The sequence below is a fragment of the Heliangelus exortis genome, chromosome 9, assembly GCF_036169615.1.
Source record: "Heliangelus exortis chromosome 9, bHelExo1.hap1, whole genome shotgun sequence".
NCBI classification, from domain to species: Eukaryota; Metazoa; Chordata; class Aves; order Apodiformes; family Trochilidae; genus Heliangelus; species Heliangelus exortis.
The window spans coordinates 16404759-16428001 of NC_092430.1; the positions used below are offsets into that span (position 1 = coordinate 16404759).

General features: G+C 56.5%; 3 protein-coding genes across 5 annotated transcripts; 2 read left to right on the top strand and 1 right to left on the bottom strand.

Moving 5' to 3' along the window:
- The first annotated feature begins 374 nt into the window (after positions 1–374).
- On the top strand, positions 375–3794 carry LOC139799875 (uncharacterized). Its single transcript, XM_071752382.1, has 2 exons — positions 375–642; positions 1221–3794. The coding sequence occupies exon 2, from the start codon at positions 2153–2155 to the stop codon at positions 3539–3541; it is 1389 nt and encodes a 462-aa protein (XP_071608483.1). The 5' UTR covers positions 375–642; positions 1221–2152; the 3' UTR covers positions 3542–3794.
- An 8-nt stretch (positions 3795–3802) lies between these two features.
- MUC4 (mucin 4, cell surface associated) lies at positions 3803–7416 on the top strand. Its single transcript, XM_071752383.1, has 9 exons — positions 3803–4648; positions 4966–5105; positions 5321–5485; positions 5567–5722; positions 5882–6012; positions 6230–6318; positions 6649–6825; positions 6918–7061; positions 7150–7416. Exons 1-6 carry the CDS (start codon positions 3814–3816, stop codon positions 6288–6290), a joined length of 1488 nt encoding a protein of 495 aa, XP_071608484.1. The 5' UTR covers positions 3803–3813; the 3' UTR covers positions 6291–6318; positions 6649–6825; positions 6918–7061; positions 7150–7416.
- A 2266-nt stretch (positions 7417–9682) lies between these two features.
- On the bottom strand, positions 9683–22283 carry LOC139799878 (mucin-4-like). 3 transcript variants are annotated; one of them, XM_071752385.1, is made up of 12 exons: positions 22115–22283; positions 16335–20309; positions 14563–14702; positions 14107–14271; positions 13709–13864; positions 13092–13222; positions 12252–12340; positions 11632–11811; positions 11040–11192; positions 10731–10850; positions 10401–10442; positions 9683–10269 (listed from the first exon to the last, which is right to left on the bottom strand). In XM_071752385.1, the coding sequence occupies exons 1-12, from the start codon at positions 22173–22175 to the stop codon at positions 10253–10255; spliced, it is 5229 nt and encodes a 1742-aa protein (XP_071608486.1). In that variant the 5' UTR covers positions 22176–22283; the 3' UTR covers positions 9683–10252. The 3 variants fall into 3 exon arrangements, with proteins under 3 accessions (XP_071608486.1, XP_071608485.1, XP_071608487.1); XM_071752384.1 differs by having other exon boundaries at positions 10111–10269; positions 10401–10445; XM_071752386.1 differs by lacking the exon at positions 10401–10442 and having other exon boundaries at positions 10111–10269.
- Between the last annotated feature and the right edge of the window lie 960 nt (positions 22284–23243).

Here is a 23243-nt window from a genome sequence, read left to right on the forward strand (position 1 = left end):
CCCCTGCATGCAGGTCCCCGGTGTGGTGCCGGGGCAGGGTTAGCACGCGGGACCCTGAGGCAGCAGTGGGAGGCTGCTCCTTCCTCCTTCCTCCTTGGCAGCCGGCCCACCCCTGCCAGGGGTTACCAGCCACGCAGCTGAGCGTGGGGGACTCGGCAAGGAATGAGGGGTGCAGGGCTGAGGGTTAGCCCACCCCTCCCAGAGGTGCTGGGGGACCCTTCTCCCCACTTACAGTCCTAGGATCTTTGGGCCAGGTGGCTTTGCAGCCCATCAGGTGCTCCCCAGGGGTTGGGAGACCACAACTTTGGGGTTCCAACCATGGGGTCATGCTGGGAGGGGCCTTAAAACTTCTCATAGTGAAATGGGTGTTCCACAGCATCAGGGTGTCCTCAGGACTGGGATTCAGCCACCTCTGTGGCAGGCTGTAAGGACATGGAGCCAGCGGTGCTCTAGGCAGGACACATGTCACCCTCGTCACTGCTGCCCAGGGGAGTGCTCACCCACAGAGCCACCTCCACGGCACAGTTCCCCTGGGACAGGGAGAACTGCAGCCCTGTCCCTGCCATCGAGGAAGCACCATGGGGTGTTGGTGCCAGTGGCTGCTCTGGAGCTGGGCACTGTGGGAGCTCTGGGTGCTGCCAGGTAAGTGCTGGGGTCTGGTCTGGATGCTGGGTGGTCAATAACATCTGGGTGACAGGTGAGGGATGACGCTGTGAACAACTCTCTGGCTGCCTGAACATTTTTTTGAAAGTTTGAGCCTGAGCACTCAGCTGGGATTTGCCCCCAGAATCAGACTCACAGAATCACAGAAAGCCAGGGGTTGGAAAGGACCTCAAAAGATCATCAAGTCCAACCCCACTGCCAGAGCAGGGGGTTTGAATATCCCCAGAGAAGGAGATTCCACAACCTGCCTAGGCAGCCTGTTCCAGAGCTCTGCCCCATCTCCACTGATGCCACAGTCTCAGTATGGTCCCCTGACCATGGCAGGGGAAGTGTCAGGGGGTTTCTGAGTCAAACGGAGACTGTCACCCATGGGAAAGGGATCTGTCTTGCTCTCAGTATTGTCTGGGATGATGTGTGCTGGGCTGGGAACCAGTGCCAAGGGTAACGTGGATTGGAGGCACCCTTCTTCCCCATTAGGAAGGAGAGATTAGGGTGCTGGGGACCCCAGGCTGATTTTTTTTCCCCACCCTGCCCTCACCAACCTGCTATGCTGCCAGCACAAACCAGAGAGATGGGGGAGCAGCTCCTTGCCCCCATGGCAGAGCCAGGCAGCGTCTCCTCTGCAGCTGACAGCACCAGCACCAAACTGTCTCCGGATCTGGGCGTGTGCCAAGCCTTCCCCATCACTGGAGCTGCCCAGCCAGAGCACCCCTCACCAGCCAGCAGGACCATCACCACCTTGGGCAGCCAGGACCCAGGTAAGGCTGTCAGACAGCTGGCTGTGGGCAGGTCCCTGCCTGCTGGGGCCATGGCAGGTTGATCCAGCTGGGGCTGCCTTGTCTCGCCCTGCAGGCAGCTTAGTGCCGCAGGTGATGGTGAGACCGCAGGACCCAGCCGCTCCTGGTGAGCAGGGGGGGGTCTCCTGGTGTGCCAGCTCTCCTTGGGGATCCAGCAACACAGAGCAGCCCCCAGGCAGGGGCTGAGGTCTCCTCTTCAGGTTCTGCAAGCCACCCAACCAGCATCCCTCCAGCTCCCACCATTGCTGGGCATGGGCAGCTCCTGTCCTTCAAAGCAAGACGTGGGGTGGCTCTTGCTACAGGCAGTGGCAGTGCTGGGTCAGCCAAAAGCACATTGCCCCCAGCTCCAGGCATCGTCAATCTGATGGGGACAAGCAAGCCACCATCAAACAGCAGCACTGCTCCCAAGCAGGCTGTGTAAGTGTCCGGAGTGGCTCAGGGCAGCAGCCCTGGAGAGATGATCCTGAGAACAACTGTCCCTGTGCAAGAGCGGACCACAGCCAAGACACCCATGGGTGCTGCTGATGCACTGAGAGGTGTCCCCCCAGCACCAGGTAGAGGTCTGTCCCTGACAGTGGCACGTGTCCCAGCCACTCAGCCAGTGTTGGAGACAGAAGCATCTCCTTCAGTCTGTCAAATTGACTGGTGCTAATGAGTTGGTGCAGCTGGGCAACTCTGTCACTACAGAGGGAATGCCAAGGACAGAATGGACCACAGTGCCATTGCTCCCCCAGGACAAGCACAGGACAGGGACATCAACCCCCAGCATCAGCAAGAGCTTTCTAGAGCCATATGGAACTGCCATGCTCCCATCCCAGGAGGTCACACCAGGGCTGGACAAGGCCACTTCACCTCCAGAGAGCTCAACCATCATCTCTGAGGACTTGGACAACACCATGAAGCCAGCAGAAGCCCCAGCTAGCCCTGCCACTGGCATCTCCAGGGGTCTCCCCTACGCAGACACAGAGGGGGTCAGGATGGCAGCCCCACCATCTGCAGACACCACAAATGCATCCCTGGCAAAAGTCACATTTCCTTCTTCCACCATTGGCATCAGTGAAGCTACAGAGCCAGGGACAAGTGCCTTATCCAACACAGACCACAGTACCTCCCAGGACCCCCCTGTGTCCTCCCTTCAGCCACCTCCATCACAGCTCTTTGGTGGTGCTAAACCAGGCACAGGAGAGCAGCTTCTCCCCAGCTACAGCACAAACCCCAGCACTGCTGGAGATGAACTCCCTGCTGTCACCCAGCCCCAGGCCCCTGCATTACCTCTGGCCACACCAGCTACAGTGATGGATGTCACTGCTGCAGAACATGTCCCCACCACATTGTTCCAAGCTCTGGGAAGCACCAGTTCTGAGCTGGTGGCTGCCAGGAGAGAGCCCAGTGCCAGAGCCATGGCAGACACCACTTCCCTGGAGACCAAGGCCACTCAAATGGGACTCCCCATGGGGCTGTCCCCCTACACTGTTCATGATGGCCCTGGTGGCCCTTCTTCAGGAACCTCTGTGCACTCCACGGGGTCTTCGCTCTCCCAAATCCCCTCAGCAGACCCTGGAGCCACAATGACAGAAGTAGCTGCCAGCGGATTCACTCCAGTCAGACACAGTGTGACCATGTCCTTGTCCCCCATGGGTGCTAGTGGAGCAAAGCCAGATGGTGCCCCTCAAGCTGATGCTGCACCAACATCTTCCCTTGGTGGACATGGCACTGGGACCAGACCAGCCACCCATCTATCCTCCCTTGTTAGCAACACTCCGGTTAGTGAAGCAGGCATGGGAACAGTATCACTGGCCAGTAGCAATGCCACCACAATGCTGAGGGACATGAGAATCACCCTAGCTGTGCCTAAAGCATCTGATGGCCACAGCCAACCTGGTCCTATTGTTTGCTCAGCACCCCTAGGCACTGGTGTCACCCCTGGACCTGCATCAGCTCCATCACTCCAGGCTGGGCCCCAACATAGAGCAGCTCCAGGGGCAGAGAGATGGTCACCCAGCCCTGCACCAGGCATTGGCACAGCTGTGCCTGGCACCTCTGAGGCAGCCAGAGCAGTCACTGCCCCCGTGGTATTATGAGCAGGTGTCCCCCCTTTCTTGGAAGGCCAACCCTTTCCAGAGATGGCTGCAGTGGTGTCCCCCTCCAGCACTCCTCCAGAGACAGCAGCAAGCATATCCCCACTGTCCTTGGCTACCCAACCACCAGTGATAAGTGCTTCAGGTGATCCCTGTCCTGATGGCACCACCTCAGGGCAAGTGGTGGAGATGGCATCCCCAGAGGCGGGCAAAAAGGAGGACCCAGGTGCCACTGCAGCTCCTGTTCTGGGGACTGGTGCAGCAGGAGCAGCCACATGTCTGTCTCCAATACCACTGGCACTAGCCCAGCCACCATGCCAGCCACCAACATCTCCACCAGCAACACCACCCTATCAGCCACCTCAGCCATCAGGGAGACCTTCACAGTGAGTGAGGCCACCACAGCTGCGCCATCTGCCATGACAAAGGCCACCAGCAGTGCCCTGTTCTCTGCTGTCACACACAACACAGCAGGTGGAGACCAGCACCCTGTCCTATCCCCAGCAACTCCTACTCCCACTATAGAGACAACTGCCAGGTCCTGGCATGTCCTTGGTCCCAGCCCTGCTGCTGTGGTGCCTGGCTCCCCCCAGCCCAGCCTGCACGGCCCAGCAGAGGAGCCAGTGACAGACCCCTCAGCTGCCCCTAGTGCTGGTGCTGCAGGGGGGAAAGAAGATGGACGGGTCCCCTCGGAGCCAGCAACAGGGGACACTTCTCCCACGACTGTCACCAGCCATGCCCTGGGACAAGCAGAGATTACATCGCCTCCCAGCACCACAACCTTCCTGGGGACATCTGCCAGGGGGCAGAACAGAGTTGTCACCACAGGCAGCACCTTGACCATCTCTCTGGGCAGCACCATGCACACTGATGCAGGCAGCACAGTAACTGCTGCACCCACAGCCCCAGTGGGCCCAGCCAAGGAAGTGGAAGGTGCCCCAGGCACCATGCCACCAGGGAGTCCAGCAGCCACCACTAGCCCTGCCACTACCCCAGCTCTTGCCTTTGGGACACAGAGGGGACTGGTACCAGCACCAGGAACATCCTCCCACACAACTGCTGGCCACAGAAATCCATCTCCTGAGCCCCAACCCCCCCTTGGGCTCCTGAGTAAGTAGATTTTCTTTTTCCCAAAGCAAAGATCTGGAAGAGGTTGTCAGCCAGCCCAGCACCATGATGGCTGAAGGTACATCCTTGGTTGAGTTGTCTGTGTTGCATGTTGGGCTGCCAGATTGGTGGGGAAAGGTAAAAGAGCCCAGCTGAGAGCATCCTATTCCAAGTTAAAAACTGGTTTAAAAACTTATTTAAAATGAGTGTAGAATCCATCAGAGTGCTGGTCCAGACAGTGAGTTTTCTATGGCTGTAAGAAAGATGGAACAGATGTGAATATTTTTTCTCCTTTTTAATTAATTTCTCTCCCATGTCAGTGCCAGCAGCCACGCTCTACCCTTTTGGAACAGAGGGAGGAGACCAAGAGTGCATCCAGAGGACAGTGGATTTTAACTCCCCTCTGTTCAAGCCAGAGATTGGGTTCCCCTTTGGAAAGTCACTGAGGGATGCTCTTTATGTGAGTTTCCTCTTCACTGAGCATGTGAGGGATGTTCAACCTCTTTGGTAGAAAAAACCCAACAGAAATTGAGCAGAAACCAAATTTTATCTGAACATTAATTTTTTCTGCAATTTAAAATGACAGGTCCCTGCTTGCCCAGGGAGGCTAAAAGCCACATGGGCTGGGCAGGAGCTGCCTGCGGTGTTGGCAATTAACAAGTTATTTTTGGTTAGTTTACAGATAACGGACAGATCATTTTCCCACCCACGGATAATTACGTTCCCTCCAATCCCAACCCACCTCCCCAGGGCTTCAGTGGCTGGGAGGGTTTGCCAACGGTGGCTGCCTTTTGGGACGACGCAGATTTCTCCCAGGGTGTTGGCACCACCTGGTACCAGGTCAGGTTCATCAAAGATGTTCTCCTGGGAGAGGTGAGCTTCTGGCTCACCCATTAAACCCTTTCTCCTGCCAACCAACAGGAGTACTCCACCCTCAGCTCTATCCAAAACCCTCTTGTCCATGATGTGGAAGCGAAGATTGAGAAATATCTGAAAACCCCCTACATAGCAAAATGGACCTTGAAGGTGACACGGGAGAAGGTTCCAGCATATCCATCCTGGCAGGATGACACTCGGGTGAGCACTAGGGCAGTCAGGTGATGGAGGAAACTGGCACTGGTCCTTTGTCACAAGCTGATTATCTCCTGTGTTTTGGGCCTCACTGCTTCTGTCTGCACTGTGGGGAGGGCAGGGTAGGTTTTGGGGGTGCTAAGGGTGTGCCTTGGTTTTCTCCAGACAAACACCTACCAGGCGGTCCTCACCACCAGCGGGGACCACTCCTTTGCCCTGCTGCTTTACCAGGATGGTGGGATGAGGTGGAACTACACAGAGCTGGCTGCAGGCAACGTGCTGATTGGCTTCTCCAGGTGTTGTGCATATGTGTGGCTGCATTTTGAGACAGCAGGAATTTTGCCCAGCACTATGTCAGGGTTGTTGGAGGAGAGCCCAGGTCCCACGCCTGGAGCAACCTTGTTCTGTTTGAACCCTCTGTCCTGCAAACCACAGCAGTTCTCACCCTAACTCCCCTATGGAGGAGGCAGCTTGCATTGGAATGGTGGCCTCAAACCTCTTCTCTCCACACAGTGGTGATGACTATGCCCAGAATAATCAACTGACTCAAAAGCCACAAGCTGTCAAGTACTGACCTGACCAGCACAGCAGCACTGGCACTGGTACAGCACCGGGGAGGCCACACGGTGGGTGGGGATAAAGGGAGCCATGTTCTCCACTCCAGGAACATGTCCCCAGTATCTGTATGGCACTGAGGAGCCCTTGGGGTAGGTGGGGATGGTGGGAGCTATGTTCTTCACCAAGAGGTGGAGAGAACAAAGAACAAAGTACAGGTGTCCCATGCCCTGCTGTGGCTTGCCACAGCCACGCTGGCTCTAGAGGGAGCCTGCAGACCTCATCTGAGGTCAACTGCTGGGGATGGTTGTCCCACGGGATTCCCCTTGGCACAAGGTGAGATCCCAGCCAAGATGTGCTGTTCTGTGGTTCCCTAGATGTGTGTGGGCTGTGGATATACAGGCTGGACATTGGGTCCCGGGTGAACTACAGGCTGCAGTGCCTGGAGTGGCTGGACACGGAACCAGCACCGGCCACCTGGAACAACGAGCTGCCACCATGCCCCTGCTCCCAGCCACAGGCAGAGCTGGACCTCCGCTACCGCTGGAGCAGAGGTGCTGAGCATGGGCCCCTACATGGGGTGGTGGGACAGTAAATTGTCCCCTACCACTCAGGGAGCATCCATGATCCCCCTCCACCATTTTAGGGCCAGCAGACCCCTCCATGAGGATGCTGCAAACTGCATCCCCCAGCCCATACGGAGCCGGGGTGCGGTGTCTGTACCGGAAGGGGAGCTTGCTCGAAGGTTGGCAGGAGAGAGTGTGGAGCCTGCCCACCTGCTATGGGGCTGGTAAGTGGGCACCAGAGTTCCCTCACCCTAAAACACCCCATCACTGAGCACTCTGCCACCCTCCAGCACCCAGCTGCTTTCCCCACAGATGAGGAACTGGAGGCATTCGACTGGTGCTGCCGGCGTGTGGAGAAGCCTCTCTTCTGTGCCAGGTTTGCTGAGAAGAGGCCCAGGGTGGGCTGCGAGGGATACCTGCCACCCACCCCGGTGAGTCCCCAGGGCTCTATCTTCTCCATGCCAGGGTCCTGAGTGGGTGGCATGGCTGTACAGGGGCCCCATGCATTAGCCACGTTTTGCAGCATCTTGGTGGGGGGCTGATGAGCCCAGAGCAGCACTCGGGGCTGCACTCCTCTGTGCAGTGGCACAGACATTTGCTTTTCTTCCACTCCTCAAAATGGGTCCATTTCCTTTGGACACCAGCTAGTGCCTTCGGGGACCCCCACATCACCACCTTGGATGGACTCACCTACACCTTCAGTGGGCTTGGTGACTTTGTCCTGCTGCTGGCTAGTGATGCCCGGACCAGCTTCATTCTGCAAGGTCGCACAGCCCAGACTGGCATAGCCCAGGCCACCAACTTTGTGGCCTTTGCTGACCAGTACAACTCCACCACCATGGCAACAGTGAGTAGAAGTCACCTAGGTATCAGTTTGAGTATCTAATGGGACAGACTCACATGGTAGGTTGGGCACCATCTCTGCATCAGGATCCAAGGAGCACCCCTTCTCATTGCCATCTCCTACAACCTCAACAAAATGCTAATAGCACTGGATTGAACTAAGCCTAATGAGTCACAGCTCCAACACCTCTTACCAACTGCCCAGTGAAGTCCCGGAGCTCTGCAGGAACATGGTCTTCTCCATCCTCTTCATAACACATCCTTTGACCCAACCATTGCTCTCCAAGCTGTCAAGGTGCAAGGCTGGGCTGAAAGCACCAGCACCTCCTTGCCTCCAACCCAGCCCTTGGTCCTGATGTAGCATCCATGATCAGGGAAAGTTCAGTGCCCCAAGCCCCCTGTGCTGGTCAGAGGTGTGTCCTGCCCCACTGCCAGCTCCCTGGAGCTGGGAAACACTTCTGTTCATTTGCAGGGCAAGAAATTGTGTGTGCTCAACAACTGGGGCTTTTCCCTCTCTAGTAGCCTCCCCTCTGCCATCAAAGCCAGGCACTGAGACCATGCAGGGGCTCCCCCAGATCCCCCTGACATGTCATTCCTTTTCTAACCCCCACCTTCTAGGGCCCAGGAAACCTTCTGGAAGCCACGGTCCTTCTCCTGTGAGTATCTCTTTGCAAACTCCGCCACCCTGGCTCTGCTTCACTCTGGTCTTCTTCAAGCCCTGCTCATCTCCTCCACTCCAGCTCTCATGACTGCAGGACTGGCAGAGGCCCCCCAGCCTCTCTCCCCAGGAATGTGTTGGAAACCACAGCTCCAGACCATCGACCCCTCGGTTCAGGTCTGCCCCATGGTGTTTGTCCCTGGCCAGGGTGGAGGTTGTGGCCTGGGGACCAGTCTCCTGTCCCAGTGCTACAGAGATGCCCAGGAGCCGTGTCTTCTCCTGGAGCATCAGGGATGGTGTCTGCACTGCTGCCTGAGCTCATAACAAAGAGCAGACACATGCAGTGCCAGCAGCACAGAATGGTCTTTTCCTTCTTCACAGATAAAGATCCAAAGACCCCAGGTCAGACCTCCAAGCCAGCCCCACCAGCAGCCCTAACCTGCCACCAGCCCAGCCCCAGCTCCTGTGGGATCACAGAGGAGCCAGACACTGCTTCCAGCCCTGCTGCCTGCTCTTGGAGCCAGATTTCACCCCAATCCTCTTGGGAGAGGATTTCACCTTCCCCTGAAGAATGGCAAAGGCAACCAGAATAGTCCCTGAGTGTGTCTGCACCAGGGTGTGCTCTGGTGCAATGGAACTGGACCCAGCAGAGCGACCAACAGCAGTGTCAGGTGGGGCAGTGCACCCAGTATAGCCCATTAGGAAACAACATAAAATAAAACAAAGATGATGAGTAAGTTGCTGCTGAGTAAGTTGCCTGTACCTCACGGTATTCATGTGCCAGTCCTGCTTCCCTGTCACTGAGCTCTCACAGAATAACAGAATTGTCACAGCTAGGAAACACCTCTAAGATCAACTCTCAAGTCCCTGCTTTCTGCTCGTCCTGTCCCCAAGGCCAAAGAGAAGATGGATATATGCTTGTTTGTTTGTTTTTTATTAGTCCATCCCCTCATTCCCCCTGTAAAGCTGCAAGCCTCCCCCACTGCCCTTTCCAGGCTCCACTCACAGGAGCTCAGATCCCCACAAACACCCCACAGGCCTTCACCCCTGCTTGGAGGGAGATGCTGCACCCAAGGAGAGTGTGTCAGAGCCTGCCAGACCCCAGCTCCAACCTCTCTGCCCCAGCACCCTGCTCAGCTGCATTCTGGGCACTCACATCCCCAGCCCCAGCTGGGAGGGCAGCAGCATCCTGCAATGCCACCGTCCCCAATACCACCTCCCATCCCGGTTCATCAGAGGACATGGCTGGCTGGTTTAATGATGCTCATACCCCTTGGAGATTTTATTGAACAAACAAGATTTTACAAGGTTTGTTGGGTTTTTTTAAGAAAGGCAGATGCTCTCTTTTGCATAAAAAAATTATTTTTGTCCCAACTTTTCTCATTATGGGGTTGAATTTTGCCCTTACACACCCAACAAAGGTGCCAGGCACACTATGGCTTGATCCAGAGAATCCTGGGCACAAGGCTTGGGGATTGCCCAGGGAGGGACATCTAGGGACAAGGAAGGACCAGCTCACGGGGTGATCCTGGTGCACTGTTGGCCGCAGTTGATACCCACAAGGTGCAAAAAGCCTGTTCCCTGGGTGCCAGGGGGCCATCCTCATCCTGCACTGTGGGAGGCACAGCAGGAGGCAGAGGACAGGAGGTGGTGGACACCATGGGGCATACCTGCCCATCTGCCCACCAGGAAGAAGGTGCCCACAGGCATCCACTCAGCAGCAGCTGTAGAAGGGCAACTAAAGCAATTGACTCCTTGGGACAAATCTGGGCTAGAAACATGTGAGCTGCCCTGCAAGATGGGCAGGGGTGATGGGTGCTGGGGGGAACAGGGGTACACAGCAGTTGAGCAGGAGCAAAGGACTCAGAGGATCAGCCATGGCCTGGACAGTGTTGTAGATGTGCAACATCCCAGTTACTCATCCTCTCCATCTGCAAAGAAGATGAAACAAGGATTGCCTGACCACCTCCTCTCCAGGGTCCTGGGGCAACCTGGGAGCCCTGGCAGAATTTCCAGGTAGAGGGAAGGGGCCAGAGGAGAGGAGCTCTCCAAACCTGCTCACCTCTCTGCTCCTCCGAGTCACTATCTACCTCCTCTGAGGAACCTGCTGGGGGTTGCAAGAAAGCCCATCAGTTCACACCTATAACTGCATTAGCTACTGCCCTCCTTCCATTCCCGTGCTGCTCTCAACACCCAGATTATGGCAGTGGTTATGTGCAAGGGAGATGCTCCCACAACCCCGCACAGCTCAGGGCAGAGAACAACCCACATGTGAGCACTCCAGAAGCCTCTTGTCTGCCCAGGGATCCTGCAGTGTCAACCATGGGATGGCTGGGGTGTTCCTCTTCCAGCCTTGAGCAGCAGAACAGCATCACCTGGGCTGCAAACCCACCTGTGCTGGGTGATTGGTATCCGTCACAGCCGATCTTGGGTCTCTTCTTGTTGTAGCGGGTGCAGAGGTGGGCACTGCCTGCCTGGTTACAGCACCAGTCGTACAACTTCAGCTCCTGGTCTGGAGGCAAAAATTAGAGTTAGGGGAGAAATAGAGGGAGACTAGCTGGTTCCAGGAAGGCAGAGTTCAAGCCTCAGCTTTTGGCAGGTCCACTCTCTTTCAGAGGGCAACAGCATGGCAGGAAATATAGTGACACAGAGATTAAAACTAATTACAGGCTACAGCAATGTGTAGGCTGTCTGTGCTTACCACGGTATGGGGATGCCTGCCTGGAGGACCTCCAGTACCTCTCCTGCCTCCCCTCGATGAGCTGGCTCTGGCTGTCGTACAGGCAGCGGACTCCAGCGCCGTGCTGGTTGGGAGAGGAGGAGTGCAGCATGGAGATACGGGCAGTCCACCAGCCTGCAACAGGACAGCACTGAGCCACAGCACAGCTCTTCCCGGTCAGCATTCCCGCCCCAGGGCAAGGAGCATGGCCAGGGCTGGCTCCTTGCTGTTCATCACTCCCACCACACAATCCCTGGTGCTACAGGTAGATTGGAGAGACTGGTGGAGACTACTCAAGTGGTCCCCCAAGATGAGAGCATTGTGCTGGGAGAGGTTCCATCCACACTGTCCCCATGAAGCTTAGACCAGGTCTGTCCAGCCTAACAAGACAAGGACAGCTCAGCCCTCAGTCCTCCCCATTTTCCCTGTCTCTGCAGGGAAGAGCAGCCCACCTCCCATTTTTCTTGGGGTCTCCTGCCCACCCATCCAGGAGGGACCCCAGCCACACCTGCAGGGAAGATGGGGATGGACAGGTTGGAGACGAGGAGGGTGGGGAAGCTGTGTGTCCACTTGCCTCTGCGGCTGCTCTTGAAGCGTGGGTCCTGCTGCCCTTGCTGCAAGGAGCAGGGGCAGGCAGGCAGATCTTGGCTCCACATCTGTGGTTCTTGCTGCTGCCCGGTCCATGCCAGGCACTTCATCCGGTAGTTAACACCCACACGGCTCTCCAGCTTGTAAATCCACAGCCCACGGATGTCTGGGCAGGGAGAGAAAACATGAGCTGTCACCTCCAGCCATGGGGAGCACAAGGGGGCAATTTTGGCTCAAGGCGAAAACTTAGACTGATGTTGGAAACTAAGCCCACATTGACCCCCAGCCATTGGACCCCCATGCTTAACAGTTGTCCAGCAGCAGGGAAAAAGTGGGAGAGGCCAAAGAAGAAAACCTTGGGACAGAACCATTGCAACAAAGAGTGTCCATGAAGACATCAAAAATGCTTAAGCCTCAGGGTATGGCAGGTACCCAGGGGAAGCCTTTTATGTCTTTGAGAGGTAAGTCTGGCCTCAGTGAACTCAGTGAGAGCCTTGTCATGGTGGCAGGCTGGATTTCATCTCCTGGGAATACCCCTCTCTCCATGCAGCCCTTCCCTGACCACCCAAGGGGCTGCTTGAACCCTCCCTGGCTTTGCAGCACTACCTGAGTTGTAGCCCCTGAACTGGTCAGGGCGATATTTATCTGCTGGAGGTCTTCGAGTCAGGTCATCGTTGCGGTAAGAACCATCCCCACTGCATGCAGAGGAAAGGGAGGAAATCAGGGGTTGTTCTTTCCAGGCAGGGTTATCCCAGCCCCAGCCTCAGTCTGCCCTTCAGCCGCCCTGATCCTGCAGCTCCTGCTGCATCATGAGTCAACCTGTGGATATCTCAAGACTCCTGCAAGCAGCTTCTACAGTTTCCAGCATCTTGCAGGGTGATTTGGAGTAGACACTTAGGAGCAGTTGTGTGCAGGCAAGTGTACAGACAGACAGACAGACAGACACACACATGCCAGTGCCGCCCGCACTTCCCGTCCCAGCCACCTTTTCCTTACCCAGCTGCAGCACAGGAGCAGACCCCGGGGACAGTGTGCAGGGGCAAGACGTAATGTGAGGAGGCAGGAAGCAACTGCTCCAGCCAAGCAGCGGAAATCCTTTCCCTTGACTTGTGCAAAGTTCAACAAACATCCCCTATCCTCTACTCCTTCCACCCAAACCACCAGGATGCCACGGGCCCGGCACCCCAAAGGGATGAGTGGATCTTACAGCAAGCACAGCCCAGCAAAACCCAGCATGCTGCAGCATGCTCCAGCTACTAACGAGGAAAATTTGGTTGTGAGACCCCCATATGTCTGTCTGTATGGGCCTGCAGACCCCAGATAGGCTGCCCTTGTCCCTGCAGGGCACTTCATGGGACATGGGAAGGAAGATTAAATGATCCAGAGTTGGGAGTGGGATGCAGCCCAGTGCTCAGAGGCAGGGGCAGAGTGCTGAGTCTGCTGTACCTGGTGTAGCCGATGAGCACGTTGGTGGCAGCCAGCCTGGTGTAATCCCATCCCATGCCTCCCTCCTGGTACAGCATAAGGATGTAGGACCTGAAGCCATCAGTGGTGAGGACAGCCTGGTATGTGTTCGTCTAAGGAGAAGTGTTGCAGACAGATAAGAAACCAAACAAAGCTACTGGGTTTAAAATTAGGGATGTGGGTCACTGCTCACTGGGGAACAACAGGGCTGAGGACCTGATGTGCAATGCAAATGCAGCCTGGGCTGGTTCAGTTTTTGCATGCAAAATGTGATGTTTTCACTTTGATGCTGCTTCATGAGAAGCCTCAAAGTCACCCAGTTTTGTGCTACTGAAGAAATCTTTCTGGTGCACAATAAACTCACAGTACATCAAAGAGGACAGTTCAGAGCAGGGAGAGTTCAACTCAAGATATCCCCTCCCAGGAAATGAAAACGACCAAAACATAATCACAGTCCAATTCTTTTGGCCAGAAACTTGAAGCCTCACTTTCTTTCACAAAACTGTTCCTCAATTTCAGGCACACAGAAGGTGATTGCCCATCACCTTGGTGGTTTTTTTGACACTTCATCTAGCCTTTGAGCTCCATCAGCCCCTTACCCTCCGGGTGTCAGTCCGTGCAGTGTAGGCAGGTGCCTTCTCCCAGGTGATCTTCAGGGTCCAGGCTGCAGAGTAGGAGGACCTCAGGTACCGACGAATCTTCGCTTCCACATCCCGGACAAATGGAGGTTTAGCTGTGTCAAGGGTGAGGAACTCCTGCAGGTTGGGTACAGCCACATCTGCATTAACTACCAGTAGGGCAAAGATGGGTCTAGACTTGGGTCGTGCTCAGAGCACTGCAACTGAGGGTCAGGATGAGATTTTGCCCAGAAAAGGGAAATGCTGCTCAGAGGCTCTGTCAGTTACATATCTCAAGAGGGTTTCTATCACAGACTAGGTGATAAACTTATCACAAAAAGGTGTTTCATGCAACCATGTACTTGGGTGGCTTCACCCACCTGGTAATAGGTGGTGCCGACACCTCTGGAGAAGTCGGCGTTGTCCCAAAACACAGCAATCATGGGAACCTCTTCATGGCCATTGAATCCTCGGGAAGGAGGGTTGGGGTATGTGAAGACATTGCTGTCCGAGGATGGGAAAATTATTTGTCCATTGTCTGTAAACTGAACAGAGGGATCCTTCCATCAGCTGAGGTCAGATCTGGCAGGACCTCCAGCATGGGGTGGCCACCCTACCATCTCCAAGCCAAATTTGAGCAACTCCCAAAGCAGGCCACCACCCACCACTGCCTAAGTGGCCACAAAGCCACCTCCTGCTGCAAACATATCCCAGCAGCACTCCAATGGATCCACCCACACAAGGGTTCTATCCCAGGAACCTGGCCCCTGCTTCCTCCCCTGGGCTTCAGGGGGCAGCTGCTTTCCCAGCAGCAAGTCAAGCCAAGGCAGACTCACATAGAGAGAGTCACGCAGGGTTTTCCCAAATGGGAATCCAGTCTCAGGCTTGAAAAGTGGAGAGTTGAAATCCACCCTCCTTTCCACATACTCCTGGTCATTTTCTCTCGCTCCGTAACTGTAGAGGGGCACAGCTGGAACTGGAAAAAAAACAAAACCAAAAACAATAAAACCCCAGATCACACTGAAAGCAAAGCCTTTGGTGTGTACCAAAACCTCAAAGGCCTGGAATGATTTTGCTTCCAAAGGGACATAGCCTCAGCAGCAGGATGATAGGAGGACATTGTCAACAAGCCACCTGGGACACCCTGCATGTCACTTCCCCTTGCAGGACTTTGCTCTCACCCCTTTCACTGCCTTACTGTACACAGCTGTTCCAAAACTGCCGTGCTGACCTTTGTGGTCACTGGCTCCTCACTGGTTCCATTTGGCCACCACAATGAAGGACCTCCATTTGGAGGGGAAAATCATTGTACAGGACTGGGGTAAGGAGGTGACAAGGAATTGAACACCCACAGCCCTTTCTAGAGGTGTTTACAGCCTCCAGCTCCACATCTATGTCTGTTAAATAAAGCAACGCATTTGGAGAGGATGAGCTTTCCAGCTGATGGGATCAGCTGAAGACAGGCTCAGCCTGCACACAAGTCTCACATGGTGCATCTCCCCCAGGGGTCCTGGCCTCAAATAGCCCTCTGGGTCTCTGGATACTGAATGTCCCCCAGCATGGTCTGTCAGGAGGCCAGATGTGCTCCTCCAGCCCAGGCTGCCCCACGAGCATCACATACCTGCAGGGCCAGGCAGTAGGGTGTAGTGAAATGAGGCAATCAGGTGTTGCTAATTATGAGGCGGGAGGCGGGAGATTGTGTTAAGCCCACCTGTGCCCAATTAGGGCTGACCCCAGCTGTGCATGAGCAGGACTGGGGGGCAATAAAAGGTGAGCTTCCTAATGCATGTTCAGCTCACTCTTGAGCAGCCAGAGGAGGAGGTGAGCTGCGTCTGGAGCAGAAGCATTGAACAAGGCTGGCCAGGTCTAAAGGCAGCAAGATCAGAGCTCTGTTTGTGCACCTTGGCAAGAACACCTGTTTGACTTCGAAGCGCCGTGCCCCGAGAAAGGTTTGTCTCCTACAGTAGGGTTGGGGCAGCCACTGGCCCTCCTGGTGGAGCTGAAAACACAGGGGATGATGCATGGGAGGTGACAGTGGCTGCTCCTGGCCTGGGGAGTCCCTCCCTGCCCCTGGAGAGGGCATCTGGCAGGGCTGGGTGGGCAGTGGCTGAGTTGCAAGACACAGCTGGAAGCACAGTGGCTCCCCTCTGGCCTGTGATGGCTGTAGGGAGCCTTGACCCATGAGCAGCAGGTGCTCTGTTGGCCATGCTGGTGGCCAGCTCACCCCCCAGGAATGGCTGTAGGGCAGCAGGTGATGAGCCACCAGTAGGTCCTGGCCCTGGGTTCTTAGATGGAGGGCTACCAGCAGCTATCCCAATGGGAGGAAGGTCAGGGAGCCCTGGGCTCTGCCCCAGTGGGGAGTGAGCAAGGGTCTCCACACCTGCCCCAGCTCCAGTGGTGCTGGGAAGGAGCCAAGTCATGTCCCTTCGACTTGACAACACCATGGGGAGCAAGGCACTCACTTCCCTAGGCAGGGGGCTGTCAGCATCCCTGGAGGGGCTTCCAGGGCTTCCCAGCTGGTGGGGAGGCAGGAGCAGGGTAGACCCCCCCAGAGCAGCAGCCCCCAGCTCTCCCTCTCCCCCTGCAGAGGACCCCACTGTTGACTCACATCCCAAAAGTGGAGTAGAAAGTCCAGGGATTGCAGATGTCCCCTCTGCAGTGTTTTCTCTCTGTGGAGCAGAAGGCAGTGCTAGGGCAGCATTGGGGGATGCAGGGGCACGGGGGGATGCTTCTTCTAAAGTTGACACCATCCCTGAATCCTCCTCATCTTCAAGAGACCATGTCTGAACAACTCCAGCCTCTCCTGCCAGCCCACCCTGTGCCTCTGGCACCAGGGGTCTGCCCCCACTCTGGGTGCCAGGGGTAGAGTTGGTGTCTCCACTGGGTGCCAGCCCTGAGCTCAGCTCATGCCCAGGAGAAAGTAGAGGAGCAGCCATCGAGGTGGCTATGCCACTGGAGACACCACTGCCACCTGGAGCCACTGGGACCAGGGGCTGTGTCCCTTTGGGGGAGGAAGGGATAGATGGGGCCAGTGATTCTGGTGCAGTCTGTACAACGGGTCCTGTTCCCTCTCCCAGTTTGGCAACAGGGGAAGGTCCTCCATTCACCAAGGCTCCTCCAGGCAGCTCCACTACATTGACTTGGCTCAGTTTTGCACCAGAAAGTCCAAGGTCAACACCACTCTGGATGCCAGAGGTGGACACAGGGAATTCCTTAGGGCCAGCAGCCTCCAAGCCTGTGCTCAAGCCATTGCCAGTCCCACCGGCTCCTGGAAGGCTTGCTCCATTGGCAGTTTCACCAGCCATCCCAAGCAACAAAGATCCTTCCAGAGATGTGGAAGAAGATGCAGACTGCAACATGGCTCCAGCAGGGGCTCCTGAACCAAGAGGTTCCCCTCCAGCAGGGACCTGGGACTGCTCCAGAGACCCTCCATTACCAGCCACTTCACCTGCCCCTTTTTCTGCAGCAGGAGGGACCCCAAGCCCAGCACCCAGGAAAGGCTGTGGAGCTCCAGGAGCACTGCCTGCTCCTCCGAGGGCACTTGGGCTGGCTGAATCTGAAACAGAGGGTGCTGCGACCAGATCACTGGGAGAGGCAAGACCAGACAAGGAACCTGCACCAAGCACTTGATCCAATCCAGCTGCTGTCCCACTGCCTGCAGCAGAGCCCAGGGATGGCTCAAACCCTGTCTCACTGCCTCCTCCTCCCAGTGCCTGCTCTGTTGTGCCAGCTCCAAGGCCCTCTTCTCTTGACAGACCCAGGCTTGTTCCAAGGGCAGGTGATGGAGGTCCTACCAGTCCAGAAGATGTTGAGCTGGAGGCATCCCATTCTGAAGTCAAGCCAGTGCCTGGTCCATCAGCTCCAGGGAGACCTGCTCCCTGGGCAGCACCAGCTGCTGTTCCCTGTGGCTGTGAGCCCTCAAGGGATGGAGACACAGCTGCTCCCTGGGCAGCACCGAGGTCAGCTGCAGAGCCTGGGGGTGGGTAAGCAGCCCCAGGAGTGATGGGGGATTCACCAGGAAGGTTCCCTGTTCCCTCAGCCCCCAGGAGGTCAGACTCCAGCCCAGCACTGCCAGAAGGTGAAGAATCAGGCGGGGACGTTTGTCCCAGTGCTGGGGCTGCTCCTGCTTCATCCCCAAGGGGTGATAGAGGGGACAGTTCTGCATTTGTCACCTCCCCTATGTCTCCAGATGGCAGCTCTCCAGTGTTGGCAGAATCCTTCTGAGTGCTGAAGCCTGAAGGACTTGCCTCTGTGTAAGGACTTTCTACCTCTGTGTTTTCTGCTGGTACTGCATCCCCTGTGCTATCAGTCTCCTGTGCTGGAGCAAGGACTGGGACAGTTTCACTGTCCAGAGAGGACACAGAGAGGCTGTCAAGGCCAGGGCCTGTGGCTGGCATGGGTCCTTCTTCATCACCTCTTGAAACAGAGGGTTCCACAACAAGATCACTGGGAGAGGCAAGACCAGACAAGGAACCTGCACCAAGCACTTGATCCAATCCAGCTGCTGTCCCACTGCCTGCAGCAGAGCCCAGGGATGGCTCAAACCCTGTCTCACTGCCTCCTCCTCCCAGTGCCTGCTCTGTTGTGCCAGCTCCAAGGCCCTCTTCTCTTGACAGACCCAGGCTTGTTCCAAGCTGTTGCCCAAGGGCAGGTGATGGAGGTCCTACCAGTCCAGAAGATGTTGAGCTGGAGGCATCCCATTCTGAAGTCAAGCCAGTGCCTGGTCCATCAGCTCCAGGGAGACCTGCTCCCTGGGCAGCACCAGCTGCTGTTCCCTGTGGCTGTGAGCCCTCAAGGGATGGAGACACAGCTGCTCCCTGGGCAGCACCGAGGTCAGGGCTCACTGGTGGCTCTGCCGCAGACACGGGGCTGGCTGCAGACCATGGGGGTGAGTAAGGAGCCCCAAGAGTGATGGGGGATTCACCAGGAAGGTTCCCTGATCCTTCAGCCCCTAGGAGGTCAGACTCCAGCCCAGCACTGCCAGAAGGTGAAGAATCAGGCGGGGACGTTTGTCCCAGTGCTGGGGCTGCTCCTGTTTCATCCCCAAGAGATGATAGAGGGGACAGTTCTGCATTTGTCACCTTCCCTGTTTCTCCAGATGGCAGCTCTCCAGTGTTGGCAGAATCCTTCTGAGTGCTGAAGCCTGAAGGATCCACATCACTCTGGGTATCTTCAGAGGGACTGCTATCCCTAGGACCTTGTGCCTGTGCCATGTCCCCTGCACCTTCACCCTCTTGAGCCGAGACCCCAGCAGTGGGCCATGACAGTCCATCAGGTATGGAAGATGTTGGGTTGAGGGCACCCAAAGCTGAATTCAAGCCATCACTAGGTTCATCAGCTCCCTGGGAAGCACCAGTTTCTGTCCCCCATGACTGGGACACTCCAAGGGATGGAGACAAGGGTACTCCTTGTGCAGTACCAAAGCCTGGGCTCACTGGCATCTCTGCCCCATCGTCAGCTGTAGGCAGGGTGCTGGTCCCAGCCCCCAGGGGTGGGTAAGCAGCCCCAGAAATGCTGGAGGTGTCCATGGGGGATTGCAGGTCAGCAGCAAGTGGTGGTGTCTGCTCTCCAGTGGCCGGGGCTGGGGAATTCGTGTCACTCTGCACACCAATGGGAACCCTGGGAGGCAGTAGCAATGTGGCCATGTCCCCTGTCACTGTGGGTGCTTCAGTGTCTGCAAGCAACGGGGCTGAACCAGGAGTGTCCAACGACACAGCAGGAGCTCCCTGCCCATCCCCATCGCCACTGCTGGCCAGTGCCAGTGGAGCAGTCAGGCTCAGAGCTGCCTGGCCAGGTAGGAAGGATGCCTCCCCTGGGTTTCCCACTCTTCCCAATGCTGTCACGCTCTCCGGAGATGGGTGGGATGAGTCTGATGTGCTGGATGCACCATCCACTGCATCTCCTGCATCTCCAGGCACTGAAGCTGAGGGACTTTCTTCAGCAGCTGAGCCTATTTCCCCCACTGGCTCTGGGGTGATGCCCATGGCCCCACTAACCAACCTGCCCTCTTGACTGGAGCTCAAGGAGTTGGCACTGGCTGATGAAGGGACGGTGAGGAAGGGCATAGCACTGGTAGTGTGGTCTAGATCTAGATCTTGTGCTCCTCCTCTGGTCACTGCCTCAGAGATATACTCCTTCACATCTGCAAAAAGAGGGGTGGCTCCCAGGGGTGCATCAGTAGTGGCCTCCATGATATCAAGTTCTGTGTCTGGGGTGACAGCAGGGTGCTGTGCAGTGAATGTGGCAGCAGTCGTGGCTGTAGTGTGAGCAGCAGAACCCCTCTCAGTATCTTGAGATGCATTAAGAGGCTTGGTCACATTTGTCATAGTTGGTATTGTAGAGCCATAGTCACTTGCTGCTGTCACCGAAGTGCCCAGCTCATCCCCAGGAGGGAAGGATGGACTCTCTGGGCTCCCCATGAGGGTGCTCTTGACCATCTCAGCATCAGCTGTCATGATATTTGTCTCAGCAGTGCCCATCACCTGGGTATAGGGCCTCTCTGTCTCTGCTGCGATGGGAATAGATGTCCCTGGGGCAAGCGGCTCCTCGGTGGTGAAAGGGAGGGCAGTGGCAGCCCTGAGCCCTGCAGAGAAGCACAAAGCAGAGTTACACCTGGTGCAGGAGGAGGCTCAGCTGCGGGTCTCCCAGCTGATCATCAGGGTGGTCCCACCCCTTCTTAAACACTACTGCCTTAACCCCAAAGCCTTATGAGGCTCTGACTTAGGAGCAGAGGGGCACAGCCTGGCTTTGCCTTATGCACGGCACGGAGCCTTTTTGCATCGCCGGTATCAGCAGCTGCCGGCTGAGACAGAACACAGCTCATCACATGTCATGGAGAGATGCTGCGGGTGGTGCCGCCTGGGCACTGGGAAGCGCTGGGACCCAGCAAGTTCAGCGGGTGTACCCAGGGGTGTCTGTGGAGCTCTGCCGCCCCAGGACAGCCTCAGCTCTCCTTGCCTGCCTGCAGGGGCAGCCTCCAGAGCAGTTGCTTCGACAGAATCCGGGGTGAAGAGCTTGTGTTGTTTGGGGTTTTTTTGACGTTTTGTGTGTCTGTGAGACATTTAAATACGCTTTACTCCGAGCGCTTTGGCAGCCAGGACATCCAGGGTTTAGTGAAACATTCCCTGGCTGCAGACAGCTCCTGACCCCCTGCAATTACAGCAGGATCCTGGGGGCAGATCCTCCTTCTGTCCCACTTGCCCCCAGCTGGCTGCGGGCACCTGAACGTACTCAGCAGCTCCCAGGAAGAAGCCCTGGTTACAGCTCTCCTCCTGCTCTTAAAATCCTGCCCCACATCCAGGAGCTTTCCTGAAAGAGAATGGAGACACCCTTCCTCATTCCAGGCATTTCTCCCAGCACTCACTGGCACCCCTGAGAAACGTTTCACCCAGTTTTATTTTTAGGAGAGGGATGTGGGCTCTGGGCACACCAAGCTGCCACCGTTGGCTCCAGGAGGCGCCGGGTGGATCTGCTGACGCTTGGCTTTCGGTGGCTGCAATTAGGGGGGATGAAGGGCACCCTGAGGGTGAGACCCAGGAGGGGTTTGCCACAGCTCGACAGCCCGAGCCTGTTCCCCAGCCCAGTGCTCTGGTTCATCAGGTTCCCCCTGCCAGGCAGCCAGATCCTCCTGCAGCAAAGGTGCCTCCAACCTCACCGCCAGCTCCATTCATTAGCTTGTGGATAACTTGTGCCAGAGTCATTAATGAACATTGCCTCCTATGCCAGACCAGTCCACGAGGGGTCCATCCTCCCCCAGCCCTCCGCTTCCCCCCCCATCTGCAGGATGCATCCTCCCTATCTTCCTGGGCTAAGATACTTCCTTGCACCAACCCCCCTCAGCCACGGGAGCTCAGCTGCTTCCCTCCTCATCTCAGGGAAAACAAAGCTCATCAGCCAAGTCCCCCCAGGTTACTTTGGCACACTACACCCCAGTAAATCCATGTTTTATCTTAATTCTTCCATAAAGAGCAGGAAATGCCGTCTACCCCACGCCGCCCATTCACGGGAAGCATGTGCAAGAGGGGCCCCAGCATGGAGCACCGGGGATTTGCTCTTCCTCAGGACGTGGGAGGGATGGGAGCATCCCTAGAGCCCTGCTCTGCCAGCTGGCTGCTCCTGGCTCCCTTGCTGGAAGGGTACGTAGCTGCACACGGGCTCCCACGCCATGCTCTCACCTCTCCCATGGGACCATGCCTCCAACCAGCCCTTCAGGGTGTTGCCTGCCCCAAAAAACATTTTTCTGGCTCTTTGGCTGCGATGTACTGCAAGGACTGGTCATGGGGGAAGCTTCCAATGCAACCAGAAGGGAAAACCATGTTACCAGTGTACCTGTTGTGCCCTGCAAGAGCTCAGGTAGCAACTATGCTAGCAGAAGTATAAAGGACATACCATGCAGAATCCATATGCAACATCCCACGAAGGTAGAAAGGGTCCATCCCCTGGTCCCCATGCCTGGGGCCTTTGTGCAGGCAGAGAGCTGGGAAGCTCAAAGAGAGGTGAGAGTGGTGAGGAGCTGCTCCGTCTGTCCCTCCCTGTCTGCCTCTCCTGCAGAGCTGGAGTCCTGCAGGTGCAATCCAGCTCCTGTTCCCTCCTATTTATAGGGATGGCAGAAGGAGGCAGGTTGCAGCCACTGTCCCCTCCCGCCCCCAGTTCTCTCCTTCCAATGTTCCTATCACCATTCTTCCTGCTGTGCCCTCCCCTTCCCAAGGGCTGGGTGTCCTGTTCATGTGGGACATGAGTTGGGGGTTACCCAAAGGCCAGCCTGCATGGATATGATTTCCCTGAGGACCTGGGTAAAGACCCTGCAGAACCACCAGCACCAGGTAGGGAAGCTGAGCCTGGAGCAGTGTGTGGCACTGCTAACAGTGGCACAGCATCCTCCTCATGATCCCTGAAGGACCTGCTCCCCAGGGCAGCCCTCCCCACAGCCATCCCATGGGCTCTGTTCCTTACAGCAGCTTCCCCACAGACCCCATAGGACCTGTTCCCCAAGCAGAGAAGGGAGGCACAGAGCAGCAAGTGGGGAAATGCCAACTGGTGCCACTATGCCTGTGGGGACAAGCCTGGGAACCAAGATCAGCAGCTGAGACATGTCTCAGCCTAAGGCAGGACAAAACAGAAGTCCCCACATGGCTCAAGGTTTCCTCAGGAGCAGAAGCAAGTTATAAAGCAGGGAGAGGTGAGGCTGGGGGCAGCCCCTGGGGTGTCAACCAAGCCCCTCAGTGCTCAGCTGCAACTGGGAGCACTGAGGATCCCCACCCAGAGTGCCAGTGGGGTTTCATACCTGCACTTCAGGATGAGCACAGCAGTGCCAGGATGCTTGGAGGGGTTGAATGGGCTAGGGAAGCTCCACCAAGGTGGGACCAGCATCCCCAGAGGAAAAAGAGTAGCCCCCAGGCCCCCTCCTCTGCTTTGGGCATGCCCTGGCTCACTTCACCCTGTTGCCCTGTGTCACCCCTACATTTCACCTTCCTCTCTTCCCTTGGAGCAGCAATTCCTGCTCCCCCCTTGAAGCCCA